This window comes from Conger conger, chromosome 2 (genome assembly GCF_963514075.1).
Source record: "Conger conger chromosome 2, fConCon1.1, whole genome shotgun sequence".
In the NCBI taxonomy this organism is placed as follows: domain Eukaryota; kingdom Metazoa; phylum Chordata; class Actinopteri; order Anguilliformes; family Congridae; genus Conger; species Conger conger.
This window is the reverse complement of record NC_083761.1, coordinates 53,042,999-53,063,745: the sequence shown is the minus strand read 5'-3', so window position 1 is coordinate 53,063,745 and position 20,747 is coordinate 53,042,999. Positions and strand designations below refer to the sequence as shown.

General features: G+C 46.2%; 1 protein-coding gene across 1 annotated transcript in view; it reads left to right on the top strand.

The window, feature by feature from the left end:
* LOC133121256 (ankyrin repeat and fibronectin type-III domain-containing protein 1) overlaps positions 1–20,747 on the top strand; it is a 161,234-nt gene that overhangs the window by 19,885 nt on the left and 120,602 nt on the right. Inside the window, exon 3 of the mRNA XM_061230462.1 lies at positions 4,015–4,250. Within this exon, the coding sequence (XP_061086446.1) occupies positions 4,176–4,250 (75 nt within the window). The 5' untranslated portion in view covers positions 4,015–4,175. The remainder of the gene's footprint in view (positions 1–4,014; positions 4,251–20,747) is intronic.

Below are 20,747 nucleotides of genomic sequence, written 5' to 3'. Positions count from 1 at the left end.
AGACCATCACTGTTGTTCCAAAGCCAAGAAAGGGGGTAGCGGTTGGTCCCTTAGCTTGTCTTGCGTGCTCTAATGTTTAATGTGAACTCTTAGCTCTGGGGAAAGCTTGTTTTAGTCTGTTTCTGAGGGGAACTCTTTACCCCCTCCTGCTAAAGTGTTGGATCCATTTAGCCTCTGCTTTTACAACCTGAACTTGCTGTTAAAATGTAGTTGGACTGGAAAAATAGTACTGGAAATATTTCTATGCCCCCCTACATTATATTTAGTTTTTGTCAGAATATACTACAGTGCACTTTATAAGGCTACGTGAAAAAATGGAATTGACATTCCTGTAAAACTAGGTTCATTTTATTCATTTCTGTTCACGTTTTGTAAAGATACAAAATGTGTCCTCCTTACATTAAAATGATCAACTATGTGCGCCTGCATTCATGTTGTCACCAGCTGTTTTCAATTTGAGCACATCAGTAAAGGGAGAGTGAGTGTGTGTCTGTGTGAGGCAGAGAGTGAGAGATAGACTGAGAGTGAGAGTATGTGAGTGAGTGTGAGTGTGTGAGAGAGAGAGAATGAGTGAGTGTGAGTGTGTGTGAGAGAGAGAGAGAATGAGTGAGTGTGAGTGTGTGAGAGAGAGAGAATGAGTGAGTGTGAGTGTGTGAGAGAGAGAGAGAGAATGAGTGAGTGTGAGTGTGTGTGAGAGAGAGAGTGAGAATGAGTGAGAGTATGTGAGTGAGTGTGAGTGTGTGGGATAGAGAGTCTCCTCTTGAATGTGTGTTTTGAGAGAAACTTTCCCTGGCCTCGGTGTGCGGTGCATTCAGACAGTGGCAGCTGCGTTGGTGACTGAGGGGGTCGACCAGCACTGTGCCGCCTCCCCTCCACATTCTGGGAGCTTGTCCGTCAAATTATCACCCCTGCACAACATTCCCAGCATCCCTGGCAGATCTGACAACCATCAGACATCTGTCAGCCTGGAGCACAGAGGTCAGGGGGTCATAGCACAGGCAGAATCGCTGGCCTCCGGCCAGTCCAACTCCATCTTCTCTGGAAAACCAGATGACAGTTTCCCGGCGAGGAGAGATGTAAGTTAGTCTTAACATGCAGCAGGGAAAACTCAAATGACTTCACCATGTGACGCGCTGTTGCATGCTAGAATCGTCTGTCTGTTACTCCACTGTTTTAAATTGGCAGTGAGTGGTTCATCCTTGCTGGAGGCATATAATAGCACAGGAGTCTGGGGGCCCTTGACTGCAGTTACAGTGTTTTTCTCTCCGCCATGAAGAAACAAGCGGGATAAAGACAGGAGATGTTCTCTTAATGTTCTTAACATCAGGTTAATTCTGGGAACAGTGATTCAGATGCTTTTGCAAGCTGAAGAACCTTTCATAATCAGCTTCATAATCCCCACCTCGCGCACCCGAACGCACTGAACGCACAAACCACACGGACACACCTAGAGCAAACCACACACCATGCGCGCGCACACACCACACACCATGCGCAAAGCACACATACTCATGCAAACACACATGCGCCTCACACACACCACATGCACAAGCACACACATACACACACACACGCACAAGCACACACTCACACACACATACGTCCCGCTCCCAGGGTCGTATGGGTGTGAGCCAGTGAGTTCTGGGCTCCCCTCCTCTCTCCTCTCTCCTCTCTCCTCTCCGTAGCTGAGCACAGATAATGCTCAAATGGGCAGAATGGAGGAGAGCGGGCGGGCGGCAGCGAGAATTTAAAAGGGTGCGCTGCCTCCTTTCTTCCCTCCCTGACTCCAGCCTTGTAATGTGAGCGAAAATCCCTCAACGTGCTCGGGGCTAGCGATTCTCCACGGAGTACCCCCCCCCGCCTTTCACAAAGTGTTATCGTCAGAGAACAGCCCCCTGTTTCAGCCACCATCAGCACAACGCAACATGTCCGCCTTATATAACGCAGTGCGCTGCTCATATCTGCTGCTGCTGACAGGAAATGCACCGGCGGGGCACTGCCGCGTCTTCGAGTGCACGCTGACCTTTTCATCCTACAGTAAATGAAACACAAACTACGTTACTCCCGTAGGGACACGTCCTGGCTTTCGAGTAGAAGCCGATCGATTTTTTGCGAGACGGCCTCCCCTGTTGTTAGTTACTGTTTCTGCGGCTCTCCAGTGATTCTGAAGAGTTTTCGTTATCGATCGGTTTGGCTTTGTTCCCGTTGCCGATTGTTCTGGTCCTGTCGTCTTGAACTCGCCCGCGAGTCGAAACTCTTCTGTTTCACACGCGGGTGATTCTGGAGCGTCTCCCTACCGTTAATCATCCTCCCCGAGGATTCATTTCACTGTCGCGTCTGTTAGTGAAAGACACGCACTGTGTCAAAGGATTCATTTCTTCCCCGATAAACGTAAGATGTGTGGGGCACTTATGGGCTCAGAGATAAATGAGTTTCATTTTGTCAAGGACACTGTGGACAGTTCCTTGTGGATTGTACCTGCAGACCTCATCAATAATGGAGGCCTTAACCCAAAGCTTGAGTGGCATGTGATCCCCTCCCTTTTATGTGCGAACGACTGATCTGAGTGAGACCTCCGTACAAGGAAGCGGGGCTATTTTGGCCGAGCTGAGAGGCAGCCTCTCCAATTTAAGCCCCGACTTTTCCTTTTTGCCGTCGCTCACAAATATCAACTCAAACGACTCAAGTCTCTTTCCTGCCTTTGTTGCCTAGCAACCGGTGTCACCATTTGTACGGTGCGCACTGCACATTCCTAATTCACGTTACCAATTAAACAACCTCCATGCTCCAGCCTTTTCTGTGGGGTTCTACCCTCAGGTAGTCATTAGAAATATTATTCTTTTCTATTATTTTTATGGGGATTTTATCTGAAGCTTTGGGCTTGAATTTTTTTGGCAGCAGTTCAGACGCTGACATTGTACCGAGTCATTAGTCGAGATGAAAGGCATGCCCCTATGGATAATAAAGAAATAACAGGCAGGGGATTCAAATGCCTCAGTGTGTGCTGTGTATCGCTATTTTTCATATTGTGTGAAGATGGTTATGCAAGTATTCACACTGTGAGTGAGTCTTCATATCAGCAGATTTATAGGGTTCAGATATATAGATTTAAGAGCCCCTTCCACCTGCTCTTATGCTATAAATCCCAGACCGGCTTTTTTATTAAACACCTTTCTTTCTGCCCCCTTCCCCTTCGACAACACCACCACAAAATGACTCACTATATACCCATACCATCTTCTGGTCTACTACCTAGTTCTTATGCTGCTTGTCACATTCGATGTTGTTTTAAACCTGCCACGCACTCACTCAGACACAATGCCTCGAACATAGCCTTCTCGCACCTTTCTGTGTTCTGTATTTATTGACTGAACCCTTCTCACACAGGCATGCACATACACACATTCACCCACCCATGCAGACACACACACACACACACTTCAGTACACCCAACCAGACCTGGGTCAAATACGTAATCGTTTTGGACTCAAATGCCTTTCTATGCTTTGCTGAGCTTGTCTGGTGTGTTGGAACCTATGAGGTTGGTGGTGTCAGGTGGGGGAGAGCGTAATGACTTATTTTTTTACAAACAAAATAAAACCAAGTCCAGCCCCCTCTGCTTCATGCCCTTGCACACATGCACACACACTCATTCTTGTGCACACACCTTTGGTTAACTTTTCCCAGTCAAATCCCATATTCCCCTATAGACTCCTTTCTCTTCATTTTTCATTAATAAACTTTATTTCTGAATTGTACACCTCTGGAGTCCACGTCCCTTTTAAGCCGCTGCCCTCAGACATGCCGGGTCCGTAACACCACCTTCTGGTCCTTTTGGTTGGCTCAGTTGCATCAGGCAAGATCCTCCAAGCACAGAAAAGTATTTGAATCTAAAACCATTCAGTATTTGCACCCAACACACAGAAACATGGACACTACCCTGCCTCTCTGCATCTCTATCTAAGCTCTTCCCGCGCTCCACACTGGCGTAACCCCCCCACTCCTCTCTCTCAGGGGAGGCCTGGCGTTTGGAGGACGACGAGGAAGAGGAGGGCGAGGAGGAGTCGAGTCACCTGCGCGCGGAGGTGCGCCCGCGCTCCCAGTCGCCCTTCTCCCACTTCCGCTCGCGGGCCGCCTACCTGCGGAAGAGCGTCTCCGTGGACGACCACCTGGGAATGGTGGAGTACAGCGCCAGGCCCCCGGAGGGCAAGAGCCGTCACCGCGGGAAGGGCAAGCTGAAGAGGAAGTTTGTGAGTCTCATTTACCTACGCTTCTGAATGCCTGACCCTGCAGCTTTCAACCAAGCTAAGGGCCTGCCACCTACTTAACCTATTTAACCTTGTATCTCCACACACTTCCTTTTGTGGCTCATAGCCTTTCATACACTCTCATGAAAATTATTCCAAAAGGAACCCTGTTTTTTCCATAGAAAACCCCTATCTAGTTCAAGGGTTCTTTGTCAGGCAAAATGGTTCTTTGTCTGGGAGCTTTCACACCTATGATAGAGGGTTCCATAAAGAAGTAAAAATTCTATGGAGACAAACCAAAGAAAAGGGCAAATTGAAGTGTGTAAGTCTTACCTCTCATTTACCTACGCTTCTGAAGGCCTGACCACACAGCTTTTGGTCAGGCTAAGGGCATGTGTTTCCTATTTATAATTTGTCTGAGGTCATAAAGGGGTTGCCTTTTCTGTTAATGAGAAAGAACTACTTGACCCGTCTTGACAAAACATTTTTCCTGCCTGTATAGAGCAGAGGTAGTGTGAAAATATAGGCTGAGTAAGCCATGCCACTGTAAAAACATGTGCTTTTTTTCTCTACAAGCTGTGATCTAGCACAAGGTAAACACTACTACCGGTGACTGTAGCTAGCTTATGTGAACATCCACAGACTTCCTTATGCATGGTCTCTATGGCCTCACTCTGCACCATAGTAAGATCCTTCTGATATTTACTCTCGCTGGGAGTGTAATAGAATCCCATAGAATGTCTTGTTCATAGTGAAAACAATGTCAAATATCATGCAGATATATATTGCAGTGGTGTTATTTTTAAAATGGGCTACCCCTCTGCTCGCTGGCCCAGTGTCAGTAGTTAAAGATAGGCTAAATGTAAAGGTAGTTGGGAGTCTGTAGCAAACAGACACAGGGGTTTGGGAAGATTAGAGCCTGTGGTACAAACTAGCCGATAAAACTGAAGGTCAAAGCAAAGAAGTGTGTTTATATGCAAATCAAAGGGGTGGGGCAATGGGAATAGGCCTATGGGTTCTAATGGGTTTGAACCGGCAGTGGGTCAGAGCTGGAGTGGTCTGTGACCTCAGGGTGGAGTAACGGGGCAGACGCTGCCGGGAACTTTTCAATCCTAAGTGTTGAGCAAGTAAAGGTCTGAGTATGATATAGAGAAGCCCCGGGGTGCTTTGCTATGGCAGCATATGTAAAAGATTTGTAGAAAGGGATATACACAACTGTGAGAGCGGTACTGTATAGGCACAACCTCAACATATGTATATAGCACAGAACCAGAAAATTCACAAGCAGTGACAGGGCAACAGCACCTTCAGTTTACCAGATGGCTCCACGATCCTGCATCACCCTTCCCACACATCTTTAACTATAGGAATGACTAAAAAGGTAAGGTTTGTGCCCATGCCTAAAAACAGAGTGTGTCTGAAGCCTGGATATGAAAAGGCAGATTAATCTATAAGACAGGAGCTGTGTAGGAGAAGACTCTACAGTATGTCCAATGTAATTACGATGCCGGGACAATACCTTCCTCAAATTAGATATAAGGTTCCAGTCTTCTGATACTATTATTGTGGGCCTGAAAGGAGAGATAAGGTTTAACAACTGCACTACCCCAGACAGTGAAGTCATCCAAAATGTACGAATTTATCTCTCAAAGGCCCTGACTTCATAAAATGGACTGTCCTTTCAATAAGGCACTTGATAGTGTGTAATTTCATATACTACTTCCAGCTTCACAGCCATTCAGCTGATGATGAGTCTCTACAGCTTTAACACGGGGTGAAGGTGATCACGCAGTACCATTTATGATATGAGTAACAATTGACATTGACCTTCATAAGTGTATGGGTGTATCTGAACAATGGCAGGACAACGGCATTATGGAACTACCCCAGTCCTTCAAAAAAAGGATGACACATAGTTCATATTGTTTTTAATTCTCCTGAAAATGTCATATGTCCAAGAAAATGTCTGCAATTATACACCTAGTATAATGGAACATGCTTGTATGCATATACACATACACGTGGACAAAATTGTTGGTACCCCTCTGTTAATGAAAGAAAAACCCACAATGGTCTCTGAAATAACTTGAAACTGACAAAAGTAATAATAAATAAAAATTTACTGAAAATTAAGCAATGAAAATCAGACATTGCTTTTGAATTGTGGTTCAACAGAATCATTTTAAAAAACAAACTAATGAAACAGGCCTGGGCAAAAATGATGGTACCCTTAACTTAATATTTTGTTGCACAACCTCTTAAGGCAATCACTGCAATCAAACGATTTCTGTAACTGTCAATGAGACTTCCACACCTGTCAACAGGTATTTTGGCCTACTCCTCGAGAGCAAACTGCTCCAGTTGTCTCAGGTTTGAAGGGTGCCTTCTCCAGACGGCATGTTTCAGCTCCTTCCACAGATGTTCAATAGGATTTAGATCAGGGCTCATAGAAGGCTTCAGAATAGTCCAATGTTTTGCTCTTAGCCATTCTTGGGTGTTTTTAGCTGTGTGTTTTGGGTCATTATCCTGTTGGAAGACCTGCAACTGAGACCAAGCTTTCTGACACTAGGCAGCACATTTCTCTCCAGAATGCCTTGATAGTCTTGAAATTTCATTGTACCCTGCACAGTAGGGACAGTGTTCTTTTCTTGGTATGCTTCATTTTTGCGTCTGTGAACATAGAGTTGATGTGCCTTGCCAAAAAGCTCCAGTTTTGTCTCATCTGTCCAAAGGACATTCTCCCAGAAGCTTTGTGGCTTGTCAATATGCATTTTGGCAAATTCCAGTCTCGCTTTTTTATGATTTGCTTTCAACAGTGGTGTCCTCCTTGGTCGTCTCCCATGAAGTCCACTTTGGCTCAAACAACGACGGATGGTGCGATCTGACACTCCCCCCCCACCCCCCTCATCACTCACACCTGATGACTTTGTCTCCTTCTTTGAAAAGAAGGTCGATGCTATTCGCAATTCCTTCTCCCAACCCTCCACCCCTGCTGACCCTCCTACCCTCCCCAACTCCCTAACCTCCTTTTCTCCCCTCTCTGATGCCGACACACTGAAACTCCTTACTTCCCACCGCCCAACCACCTGTCCTCTTGACCCCATCCCCTCTCCCCTCCTACAATCTATATCTGAGGACATTCTCCCTTTTCTCTCCTCTCTAATCAACACCTCCCTCTCTTCCGGCACCATGCCCTCTTCCCTGAAGAGGGCCAGAGTCACTCCCCTCCTCAAAAAACCTACTCTTGACCCCTCTGCCCTGAACAACTACCGGCCTGTCTCTCTTCTTCCCTTTCTCGCTAAAACCCTGGAACGGGCGGTCTGCTCCCAACTGTCCACTTATCTTCTCCACAACAATCTCCATGACCCCAACCAGTCTGGCTTCAAGAGTGGCCACTCCACTGAAACCGCCCTGCTCGCGGTCACTGAGGCACTCCACTCTGCTAAAGCAAAATCCCTCTCCTCTGTCCTCATCTTCCTCGACCTGTCAGCCGCCTTCGATACAGTCAACCATGAGATTCTGCTCTAATCGCTGTCTGGGATGGGTGTCACAGGTTCTGCACTTGCTTGGTTTTCCTCCTACCTCTCTGGTCGCTCCTACCAGGTGACTTGGAGGGGCGCAGTCTCCGACCCTCAACCCCTACGAACTGGAGTCCCGCAGGGCTCGGTTCTTGGGCCTCTCCTCTTCTCGCTATACACCATGTCTCTTGGTTCTGTTATCTCTTCCCACGGCTTTTCTTATCACTCCTACGCTGATGACACCCAACTCTTCATTTCCTTCCCCCCGACACCCAAATCACCACACGGATCTCTGCCTGCTTGGCTGATATCTCTGCGTGGATGACTTCCCATCACCTGAAGCTCAACCTTGCCAAAACTGAGCTTCTCTACATCCCTGCTAAGTCCTCTCCGTCAATCGACCTCTCATTGACTGTTGAGGACTTTGTAGTTTCCTCCTCCCGTACGGCAAAGAATCTTGGGGTGACTCTTGATAACTGCCTCACCCTGGCTCCACAAGTATCCTCCACTGCCAGAACCTGCAGGTTCTTTCTGTATAATATACGCCGTATCCGTCATCTCCTGACTGAGAAAGCCACCCAGCTCCTAGTCCAGGCGCTCGTCATTTCCCGCCTGGATTACTGTGTATTTTGCTAGTTTCTGGATGTGATGCTCTGACTTATGGTAGATCCTATGCACTTGTAAGTCGCTTTGGATTAAAAGCGTCTGCCAAATGACTAAAATGTAAATGTAAATGTAATGTACCTTGACCTTGGAGTTCACTTTTAATTTCTTTGGAGGTTGTTCTGGGCTCTTTAGTTACCATTCGTATTATCCGTCTCTTCAATTTGTCATCAATTTTCCTCTTGCGGCCACGTCCAGGGAGGTTGGCTACAGTCCCGTGGACCTTAAACTTCTGAATAATATGTGCAGCTGTAGTCACAGGAACATCAAGCTGCTTGGAGATGGTCTTATAGCCTTTACCTTTAACATACTTGTCTATAATTTTCTTTCTAATCTCCTCAGACAACTCTCTCCTTCGCTTTCTGTGGTCCATGTTCAGTGTGGTACACACCATGTCACCAAACAGCACAGTGACTACTTGTCACCCTTTAAATAGGCAGACTGACTGATTACAAGTTTGAAGTGTTAATTAGAGGACACACCTTAGTTTAACATGTCCCTATGGTCAAATTATTTTCAATCTTTTCTAGGGGTACCATCATTTTTGTCCAGGCCTGTTTCATTAGTTTGTTTTTTTAAAATGATTTTGTTGAACCACAATTCAAAAGCAATGTCTGATTTTCATTGGTTAATTTTCAGTAAATATTTATTTATTATTACTTTTGTCAGTTTCAAGTTATTTCAGTGACCATTGTGGGTTTTTCTTTCATTAACAGAGGGGTACCAACAATTTTGTCCACGTGTGTATATAGTCTTTTTGTATTTAGTTATATTACTGAGGACCTGTGATTCCAGCTGAGGGTTTTGCCCCCTCAGGAGTGGCTCCCTGTTATACAGGCTTCTGACTGTGTTTTTATTCCCTCCACTCTTAATATATAATAAAACTGGGGATGATTACACATAGGAGCCTTGATCAGGCTGCGGAAGTTCCAAAAGACGGTTTTGCCGTGCAAAGATCTGGTAGTAAATTCCATAGAGAATGATTACATTCCAGGCATCTTTGAGAGCCGAAACCTCAAGTGAGAGACACCGGCCTTTAATTTAATTTCCGAGGAGGCCCAGCTTGTACTATCCCTGATTAGTGTTGCAAAAGGAAGTGAATTAATTAATGAATTCATTATCCTAACCCACTTATCCTGAAGGGGGGCAGGGGGGCTGGAGCCTATCCCAGCATACATTTGGCGAAAGGCGGGAATACACCTTGGACAGGTCGCCAGTCCATCACAGGGCACACACACCATTCACTCACACACTCATACCTACGGGCAATTTAGACTCTCCAATCAGCCTTACCTGCATGTCTTTGGACTGTGGGAGGAAACCGGAGTACCCGGAGGAAACCCACTCAAGCACGGGGAGAACATGCAAACTCCACACAGAGACGCCCCGGCCGACCGGGATTCGAACCCAGGACCTCCTTGCTGTGAGGCGGCAGTGCTGCACCATCCGTGCCGCCCAAGGAAGTGAATATGAAATATAAATATTTTCACCTCGGTACACGCCGTGCTTTCATTACCGCAGCGCATTAACGCTCTCCCATTTCCCTGTGGGAAGGCACCCACACAGTGTTTTACCTGTTGTTTGCAGTAGATGTTCTCCTGTGTTCCCCTTGATAATGAATTCTCCAGCTCCTCTCTACCTCTCCCCCTCTACTGTTCTTTTTAATAAAAAATACCGTGCGCTTATTGTCACGTAAATGCAGACCTTTGCCCTCAGCTGTCGAAGCTCAGCTGGAGAATTGCGGTGAAAAGACTAAATTAATTCCATGTGACTGATGCTATAGGATGCAGATGTGCCAGCAATACAGGCTGTGGGGGCAGGTGTTTTAGCCTCCTGGTTCCTGTGGTACTCAAATCTGCAATGCCTGCCACCTACTTAACCTACTTAACCTTCTATCTCCACACAGTTAATTTTGTGGCTCATAGCCTTGCATACACTCTCATAAAAATGATTCCAAAAGGTGGATTATGATTCCATAGAAGGTTCTTTGTCTGGGAGATTTCAGTCTTCTTACCTATGACAGAGGGTTCCATATAGAACCAAAAAGGGTTCCTCTAGTCTATGAAGACAAGCCTAATAAAACTTTTTTTCTGAGAGTGTAGGTCTCCATCTTGTTTGTCTGAAATATGCCCTCTGTTCAACAGTGGGTTTGGTTAGCAATTTGGGTGCATCTGGGATGCCAGTTTGCTTTATTGCTTCAGAGAACATAGGTAGTCTGTTGGCATGTATCACATAAAAAGGAGATGTCTGTTTCTGCATGGTCAGGGCAGCCATCTTTCTGGTTATTTCTTGATAAAACACTCCAATCTGGAAAACGGATTTAGCGTGTATACACCGAAAAACTCTCAACACGCTACTTGGATCTTCAGGCTGATGGCCCGGTTTTCTTCATTTATTGTTTTGCCGTTATGGCTTGTTAAAGATTATCAGAATATCTGAGTGCAGTCCAAACCGTGAAAGAGGGTGTCAGCAGGAGTCCCTTAAGATAATTCAGCAGAAGACATGTGGACAAATGAACGGCGTGCTGTGGCAGTAGATCCGACAGGAAGCCCATCTGCCCAACCACGGACTGTGATGCTGGGCCTCGTATCAGTAAACTGATTGATTTCACATTACCCCAGTTATGATAGTTAATCCCAGTGGACAGAGTCTGGGTCTTTGAGGCCATTGTTTTGGGCTCAAAGCTGGGGGCTCTGAAGATCATCTGCAGAGAGAGGAGCATCATTAATGTTTAAACGGGTCCCCATTGTTGCTGGACACCGAAGCCGGTAAGAGGAGACCTCATTAGCAGCAATGATATTGTAATTGGGTTTCAGCTTTACCGAGACAGAGAACACGACACCGCCTCTAATGCAGGACCTGTTCCGGGTGGGAGAACAGCAAGGAAAGGACTCGGAGGGAGACCTCCCGAAATTAGACGCAAGACCAGAAGACCCACTCATTTGCTTTGACCTGCTGCTGGGTGCTTACAGTACGGTAACTTGGAGAGAGGTCCCATTAGGTTGGTGCTGAAGCCTGGAGTCCCAGATTCTGGTGTCTGGTGAGGAGCTAGCCCTCAAACTGGACCGGGACACCTGGGCATTGGAAGGGACCCAGAGGTGACCTGGGGGAATCCACCTGGGGGACCAGGCAGGGCCAAGGGAAAGTGCAGTAGATGGTCGTCTATGTTTTGTACACTCCGCTGGGATACCATTCGCTCTACTCGGCTACAACCCAAACGCTCTCTCTCCTCGCATCAGACACCCATCAGACACCCTCACACGCGGACAGTGCCCTCCGGACCGCGGGGTGTCTCTCAGCACCCCCGATGGGGACCGCACTCGACGTAATGAGCCGCTTCTGTCTCGGGGTAAGACGCACGGCAGTCCCTCCTCTTGTTCTCGAATCTATCTCTGCTTGCATTTCTGTTTTTCATGCCTGAGCAACTGCTGTGTAATTCATTTTCGCTCACAAAAACCCCGCTATAAAATCGTGCTGCAAAATTCTTTGTTATGGCTTGGGAGCCGGCTGGTTTATTTTTAGGTTTGCGGTGGAGGCGACGGTCCTATTCTCCAGTGTGAAAAACGTCACATTCGTTTGGCCTGAAGCTGGGTCTGTGGCCCTTTTCCCGGTTTCCCGGTTTAGATTCAACATTCTTTCCTCAGCTGACAAGTTCCAACAAAAGAAAAACTACTTTCTGTGTCATGGCATTGTCCCTGTGTTTCTAACAGCCCGTCAGTAATGAGTGATCTGCCGTTAATTAATCGATTGCTGACAATACATTAGCTCCACAAATTACATGTCACTATTACATGTGTGGGTATTACCGGGAAACACATTCTACAAATGTAACTGGGGCCCCCTTTTAAAAAATGCATTTTGCTGTACCAGAAAGCCAATCAGCCTCAACCACGAGAAACGCTGTATCGCTCGTGTTCCCACATTTCATTTTTTCAGTACATTAATTTTGGCCTAGTTCATTTTCTGGCCCACAGTCAATTAGAAAAGCGAGCAGCTGCTTTTTTAAACGGGCACACAAAGTCCCGCCTAGCTCCCCAGAGAAGCTTCTTATCCAGTAAATGATATATGTGATGGGTAATTATTATCCTCCTAATGGCATAATTTAAGCTGGCGTCGCGGGGACCGGCAGGCTCCAAGGGAGCCGTTGTGCTGGCTCTGACAAACTGCCGACTCGCCGGAGTGTCTCCGGAAGCTTCCACCGCCACACGCCTGACGGGCAACTGACTTTAAAACCGCAGGATATTTGAGTGGTAAAGTCAAATACAGCTACATACAGTAAGAGCCTGACATATGCTCATATAACCATCAGCAGGAAATAACTCTTATCAGTTTCTATTATGTAGCTGTACTGGGCTTTACCATCGAACTAACTAGCAATCGGAATTGCCCTGACTCTGTTTTGAGTGTGTTGCTTTTTTCATTTCGGTAGCTTGTGTGTTTTTCATGGCTGTAGTGTTACGGTTTTATGGCTCTGGTAAGTGCATCCTCTCTGATGGGGCCTGCGTGAAGGCTTTGAACCTCTGGCTGAAGCTGTGATCTATGTCTGCCTCTCTCTAATACTTATTTTAGCTCTCTAATCCCCGGCTTCTTAGGAGGGGCTGCTGTGCCTGTCGTTTCCACAGTGCGCTAGCTTAAGTGTTTGAGTGGCGCTGTCTTTGAAACTGTCGCGTTCGTCTTGCTCCGGTCTTCAGGCAAGGAGACGTATGTTGTATCGGTTGGCTGCATGCGTCCATTACTACATAAATGGGAGATGTATTTTGTATAGATTGTGTGCTTTATTCTATAATATATAAACGGAAGATATATTTCATATTGATTCGGTCCATTACCGTATCCTCATAAAACCCAGTAATTCATTGTCCACTCATTTTTCTTGTTGTCTTAATCTCAAGAGCCATACATTCTACTGTGCTGAAACATACACGACAGTAAATCATATTTTTGGAAATGTTTTCCATGCAACATGTTTCTGTTATCCAAGACACTTGTATTTTATAAAAAAGAAAAGTACTTACGTGTTTTTCTTCCGGGTCCAAGGAGGTTATAACATACTAAAAAGGAGCTGTATTTAGTGTAGGTTGTGTATTTTATTGTTGAACTATATGGCATTTAAGGGGAGATATATTTAGTGTTGACTAGTCCATTGCTATATAGTAACATAAAAGAACATGTATTTGGTGTAGGCTATGTACTTTATTCCTTGGATATCGGCATGAAAAGGGAGATATATTTAGTACTGCCTGTCCGCTTTAGGACATTTCTATATCGCATAAAAAGTAGATGTATTTAGCATTGGCTGTCAGCTTTAGACCGCCGCCATATCAAAAATGAGATTTTCCGTGGCGGTTTGGTGCGATGTGACAAAAGGAAATTCGATACACTGTGAGGGGCTGTTCAGAAGTCCTGGCCTGCTTGGCGTGCAGCGCCGGACTTCAGAGAGAGAGTTGTCAGAGAGGGCTGTGTGCTTTCGGGCTCCGCTGTGGGGGACTGCAGCAGGTAGCATACGCGTTGGACGTTACATTGATTCGAGTTGCCATGGCACCACAGTCTGGGTGTGAAAAAGATGGAAGGATCCCATCAGCGTGGAGAGAAGGAACTCGGATAGGACGACACACGCTCAGAAATGAGTCTATTCATCATGTCAGTATGCGAGTGTGTAGAACTACGCCATTAACCGGCTGAGACGTTAATAGACTTCCGTGTGCAAGATTGCATCTGCGAGCGATTATTGCCTGTTTATTGTGGCCACTCTCTTGAGTGGCATATGCGTTTCCTTTCATTATCTCAGGTTTGTTCCCCAGTAGTTACAAATGACCGACCTGTCAATGCCTGATTTTTATTATCGTGTCTCACTTCCTGTCAAAGCTGTGATGTAGCTGGCTACAGTTTGAATCAGTGGTTGCTGAGTTACAGGGTTCCTCAGCCAATAAAACTGAAGAAGCATCTCTGAGACAGTCCCATTATCTATAATGGATTTGATTGGCCCCTCTGTGTTCTGTCGCTGTCAGGTGGCCATTACTGTATCAGTTTCATTTCATTGTGTTCTTTTACTGCCTCTGGGTAACACAGGATCTCACACATGCATGCGCACTCATGCTCATTTGGGCGCACACACACACACACACACACACACACACACACACACGCATGAACCCAAACATATATGCATACACACACACACACACACACACACATGAATACACACATACGCATGCACACACAAATGTGCATATACACACAGGCCCATGCACACACATACACAAATGCACCTGCAAACACATGCACACACACACGCATGAACACAAACAGGTATTTGTACACACACACACACACACACACACACACATATGCACATACACACACAGGCCCATGCATACACATGCACCTGCACACACATGCATACACACATACACACACACACACACACGCACAGGTCCATTACAACGAAGGGAATGGAGATAACACAGTTCAAACAGGCTTCAATAATAGAGGGAAAAAGGTAGAAAAAAGCATTTGACATCAGTTGCAGTGACAGTCGTGTGGTTGAGATGTGGTGATTTAATTACATTACAGCCATTGGGTTTCTGTTACCTGCAGGGGCTTTTTAAACGAGCACGTCAAAAGATTTATATGACGCTGTGCAACTTCATGGGTCTGACTGTTAGCAACAGAAAAGGTGTTGCTGATTGCCATGTGTGTGTGGAAGCAGTGTGTGTTGGTGTTGGTGTGTGAAAGCTGTGTGTGTTTTGGGTGTGTGGAAGCAGTGTGTGTTTGGGTGTGCGTTTGGCTGTGTGTGTTGGGGTGTGTGTGAAAGCTGTGTGTGTTTGGGTGTGTGTGAAAGCTGTGTGTGAAAGCTGTGTGTGTTGGAGTGTGTGTGTGAAAGCTGTGTGTGTTGGGGTGTGTGTGAAAGCTGTGTGTGTAGGGTGTGTGTGAAAGCTGTGTGTGAAAGCTGTGTGTGTTGGAGTGTGTGTGTGAAAGCTGTGTGTGTTTGAATGTGTGTGTGAAAGCTGTGTGTGTTGGGAGTGTGTGTGTGAAAGCTGTGTGTGTTGGAGTGTGTGTGTGAAAGCTGTGTGTGTTGGGAGTGTGTGTGTGAAAGCTGTGTGTGTTGGAGTGTGTGTGTGAAAGCTGTGTGTGTTGGGAGTGTGTGTGTGAAAGCTGTGTGTGTTGGAGTGTGTGTGTGAAAGCTGTGTGTGTTGGGGTGTGTGTGGAAGCTGTGTGTGTTTGGGTGTGTGTGTCGGGGTGTGTGTGAAAGCTGTGTGTGTTGGGGTGTGTGTGAAAGCTGTGTGTGTTGGGGTGTGTGTGAAAGCTGTGTGTGTTGGAGTGTGTGTGTGAAAGCTGTGTGTGTTGGGGTGTGTGTGAAAGCTGTGTGTGTTGGGGTGTGTGTGAAAGCTGTGTGTGTTGGGGTGTGTGTGAAAGCTGTGTGTGTTGGGGTGTGTGTGAAAGCTGTGTGTGTTGGGGTGTGTGTGAAAGCTGTGTGTGTTGGGGTGTGTGTGTAAGCTGTGTGTGTTAGGGTGCGGCCTGGCTCCTGATCGGTATTCCCCCAGCCGGAGGCTGCAGTGTTATTGCAGTGCATGAAATTGCCTTAAGCAGCTTGTTCCCGGGACGAGGGAGTGCCTGTCGACACTGTCGGGGTGGGCAGGCGTGCACTCGCATCGTAATGCGGCTCTGCGCTTCCCGTATCGTCCTCTCCCGCGCGGGGCTCGCTGGAAGACACCGTGTTCCTCGCACTCCCTAAAAACGCCTTGGAGAGAAACCTCTCATGTTGTGACTTTGATATGGAGCTCACCGTTATGTTCCGCAAGCCCCGGTCTTTGAGGCCAAAACTGCAGGCAAAGCGACGTGATATGTCCCTCAGCGGTGCCGTTCACTTCGCAACAAAACCTAAGATAATCTGCCTTTAACTCCCTACTGCAGGGATCATCAACTCTGGCCCTTGAATCCAAATCCAGCCCTGGTTTTCTTTTCTCACAGATTGGTGCTGCTGATTGGCCAGTCTGTCTTGAACTGACTCCTGGGTAAAGGGAGGGTTTAAAACCAGCAGTTCTCAGCACTCGAGGACCGCAAGTTGCTGATCCAGGCCCTACTGTATCATTAAGGCAATAGAGAGGACCATGGACAGAAGAGAAATAACACTAGGGTTGTTTTCCTTCTGTTCCACAAATGCTATCCTGGTTCAGTAAACTTTCCACCACAAGGGGGCAGATGTGGTGGTTTTGTTTCTGTTTGTGTTATGTTTGTGTATCACTCCAATGTGTAGGTGTATGATACAAATAATAACCTAATGTACCCCTAAACATTTTTTTTGGCATTGTTGTCTGGTACCATGAAGTATCTGGGAGTTGAGCCGAATTGACTAACTCACTGACAGATTGATACTGAGTCATTCAGATAAAAAAACATAGGAACTTGTGTTGAAGACTGGAGGTTGTGTAGTTAGACGAAGACCCTCGCGCTCTAATGTACAGCTATATGTTATTTGTACATTCAAGACAGTGAACATTCATGGCGAACTATGTTTGCAGCACACAGTTACTGTTCAATTTAAATTAACATTCCATTTAGCTCGCCACCAACACCTTCTTAATATAAATGGATGCTAATGTTAGGTCTAACATTGCCAGCTAGCAGATTCGTTGCTTATCTGTGATCTATTTACGAACAAATATTTACATTTATTAAATTGTATTATAACAGCCAAATAATTTTAAACTTTTGTTCTCTGCATTTCCCCCATCAGCAGCCATTTTGTTTGCCTTTTTTTCAAACTATTAGCCAATGCTAGTTAAGGTTTGTCGTCTTGAACCCATGTCAGGTTTATTGGTGGAGGTTGTATAGATGTATTATAAGGGCTGAGCTGTGGTGTGTTGGGTATTGCGTGCCATGCAGATTAACCCCTGCAGGTCCAGTGTGTTTGTGTGTTGAGCACGGCGCCTCGCAGAGCCCTTAATACCTCCGGAGCTTTGAAGCTGTCCACCTTCAAAGCAGGGCCAGGCCCCCTGGGGGTCGGGGGCTTAACCCCAGGCCACTCCCGGACAGCACCCCGCCCTGCTCCAGGGCCTCGGCCAGCCAAGGGCGCGGACATCACGCCAACCATCCACATAGGAACCGAATGTCTCCCCTGTGACATTCTGCACTCGCACACACCCTGGCACACACAGCTTTCACAAACACACACACACAAACACACACCCCAACACACACAGCTTCTGCACACACACCCCAACACACACAGCTTCCACACACACACACAAACACACACCTCAACACACACAGCTTCTGCACACACACCCCAACACACACAGCTTCCACACACACACACACACACACACACACACACACAAACACACACCTCAACACACACAGCTTCTGCACACACACCCCAACACACACAGCTTCCACATACACACACACACACACGCACACAAACACACACCTCAACACACACAGCTTCTGCACACACCCCAACACACACAGCTTCCACACACACTCCAACACACACAGCTTCCACACACACACACACACACACACACACACAAACACACACCCCAGCACACACAGCTTCCACACACACTCCAACACACACAGCTTCCGCACACACACCCCAACACACACAGCTTCCGCACACACACCCCAACACACACACACATACACACCCCAACACACACAGCTTCTGCACACACACTCCAACACACACAGTTTCAACGCACACACCCCGACACACACACAGCTTCCATACACACACCCCAGCTCACACACGCACCAACTGCTTGGTCGCAAACCGAGGGAGAGGCTCAGCCAGTTTCCCAGAATCCCGTTCTGCGGGGAAGGCGCGGTACCCGAGCGGTCTCAGGAGCCGGGTGAATGCAGCGCGCCGCGTAAGCCTGACCTCAGGCTCCCTCCACTGTGGATTAATGTGAACTAATTGGGCTTGTGCTCACAGCCCTCCTCCCCCCCCCAACCCTCAACCCTCACCCCCATCCTCCGTGTTATTAGTGGAACACGCATTTGTCTCCCTCCTGCTCCTGACAATGGGGCCGATTAACGGGCAGTTAAAAAACGCCCCCGAGGCCGGATTTCGGGGATGTGTGGGAAGCGTCGGGAAGGGCCTCTCCGGCCCTTTCAAGGTGAAGGCCCAAGGAATACTGCCTCTGGCGCTCTTGTTCGCGGGTTTGTTTGGGCCTCCTCCGTCTTTGTTTATCGCTGCAACAACAGGGCGGCCGGCGTCGAGCTCGGGGCTGCATTAACGCGACTCCCTTGCAGGCTTTGTAATGGGCCGGTTTTGACACAAATGCCAGCACGTCCCCCGAGGGGCACCTGTTTGAGTGTGTCTCGCTAACAGGCTAATCTTCTAATCGATGACAGGGCCATCAAGGCCAAGAGGGCCGCTGTCCTGAGATGATGGACAGTTCCTTTGTGCCCTTTGTTTTTCGGCTATCGCTCCTCATCTTGTATGTTTTTCCAAGATGGATGCCACTTTCCTCAATACCTCCTTTTTACCCTTGTTGTGGTTTCATCATTTGGCCCCAGCTGTCAAGTAGAGGTTTTTAGAGTATGTTTTTTTTTTACTGCTATCAAAATCTCACCAATACAAGATGCTTTGATGCTGTATCATTTTGTATTATTATTTACATGTTCAGAGAAATAAATTAGACCTAGGAGGACAGATCCAAACAAAACTTACTTAAAGGGAAATTCATGGCACAGAAAAATATTAGCTGATATCTTCTACCAATTATTAGCAATCTACCAAATAGACCGTTTTTTTGTTTTTTTACTGGTAGCTTAAACTTACAAGCCAACTTGAAACATACGACTCTACATAATAGCAAGCAGTTCCTGCTGTATCAAATTTGGTTTATTTTCAGAAAATTGGTAAAATCACCAGTGAGTCCAACACAGGTTTCCCCCCATTATTGTGTTAACCACTACTGGCTGCCATTACTCCAAAATGATATAAAACAGTGATTACAAAAACACTGAAAATGCTTGGAAAGAATGACTCTTTTGAGTTTAGAATTGGACAATTTTCACCAGATGATTAATAAGTGATAAAAAAAACTGTAAGCTATAAAAAGATGATTTGATTCATCATTATTATTCATTAGCATTCATTATTAATTAAGCATTTGCAATATTTCTTGAGGTTTTAAATGAGAGGTCTGAATATTAAATGTCACATAGCACGTCAGAAATATGGCATGCTTACACTTCCAGATTACAAGGCGCTGAGCAATAGGTATGGAGCTACAACAAGAAAAAAAATTAACAGACTTAAATTTACAGATCAGGAAATGTAGGTAGTCAATGATGTAGTCAGTAACTGCTTCACGCCCTATTACAGGAAAACAACAACAACGGCAACGGAGAGGGACATCGCACACACAATTCGTTCTTATAGGAAGGCCTATAATAAAACGAACAGTAGGCTGCATGCAAAGAAAAGGCAGCATGATGTTAAGAAGCCTACAAAAAACTTTACGAGGGAAAAAGACACAGGTGGTGAACCAGCTAAGGACATAATATTAACACCGGTAGAACAACAGGTGAAAAATCCCTGCAAAATTAGAAAGTCGTGGGGGTGCGGAAGGAACAGACACGAATTAACTTGTAATGGGAGAAGGTGAAACTATATTCACAATTCATTATATACCCTAATTAACGCGTATGCAGTTTCAGAACTGCGTTTTTATACTAACTGCTACCTGGCTTCAATAGACCAGACGTCTTGTGTCCCTCCAAAGATAATTTCACATTATATCTGAAAATACATTGTAATAGATAGTAGGAACAGGTGTGAAACAAAATTCAATCCTGCATCCTTTCCGGCGTGCTAATACATTCGTTCATCCCCACCCATGCTGCCGTGGACGTGCTTAGCCTACAACCGAGTACGCATCATGCGCGTGAGCTATATGCTATAACCGCATACAACAAAATACCGCGTGCTTTTCTAAAAATTCGCGCGAAGAAGGGAGTCGCAATTAATACCGCTTTAATAAATCAGTATTAACTGTTTCTACGCCTGGAAAGCAGTTGCAGCACTTTAGTAAATTTGTCCCTAAGATTTTTAACAGAAAATGATACAGTAAGTGTATCACGTACAAAACATACTTGCCATGCCGAGGAATTTCTGGAATTCCTGCTCCTGCTCCCCCCCCCCTCTCTAAAAATAATAAACTGACTGAGCTTTAAATAGGATAACCCGTCACCACTCCGTACTAATTAAAATTAACATGTCTATTACTGTGGCAATTTGTTTAATAATGCACCACATCTGGGTCTTCACGCGTTCACCCCCGAAGTCTGCTTCAGGCTGTAC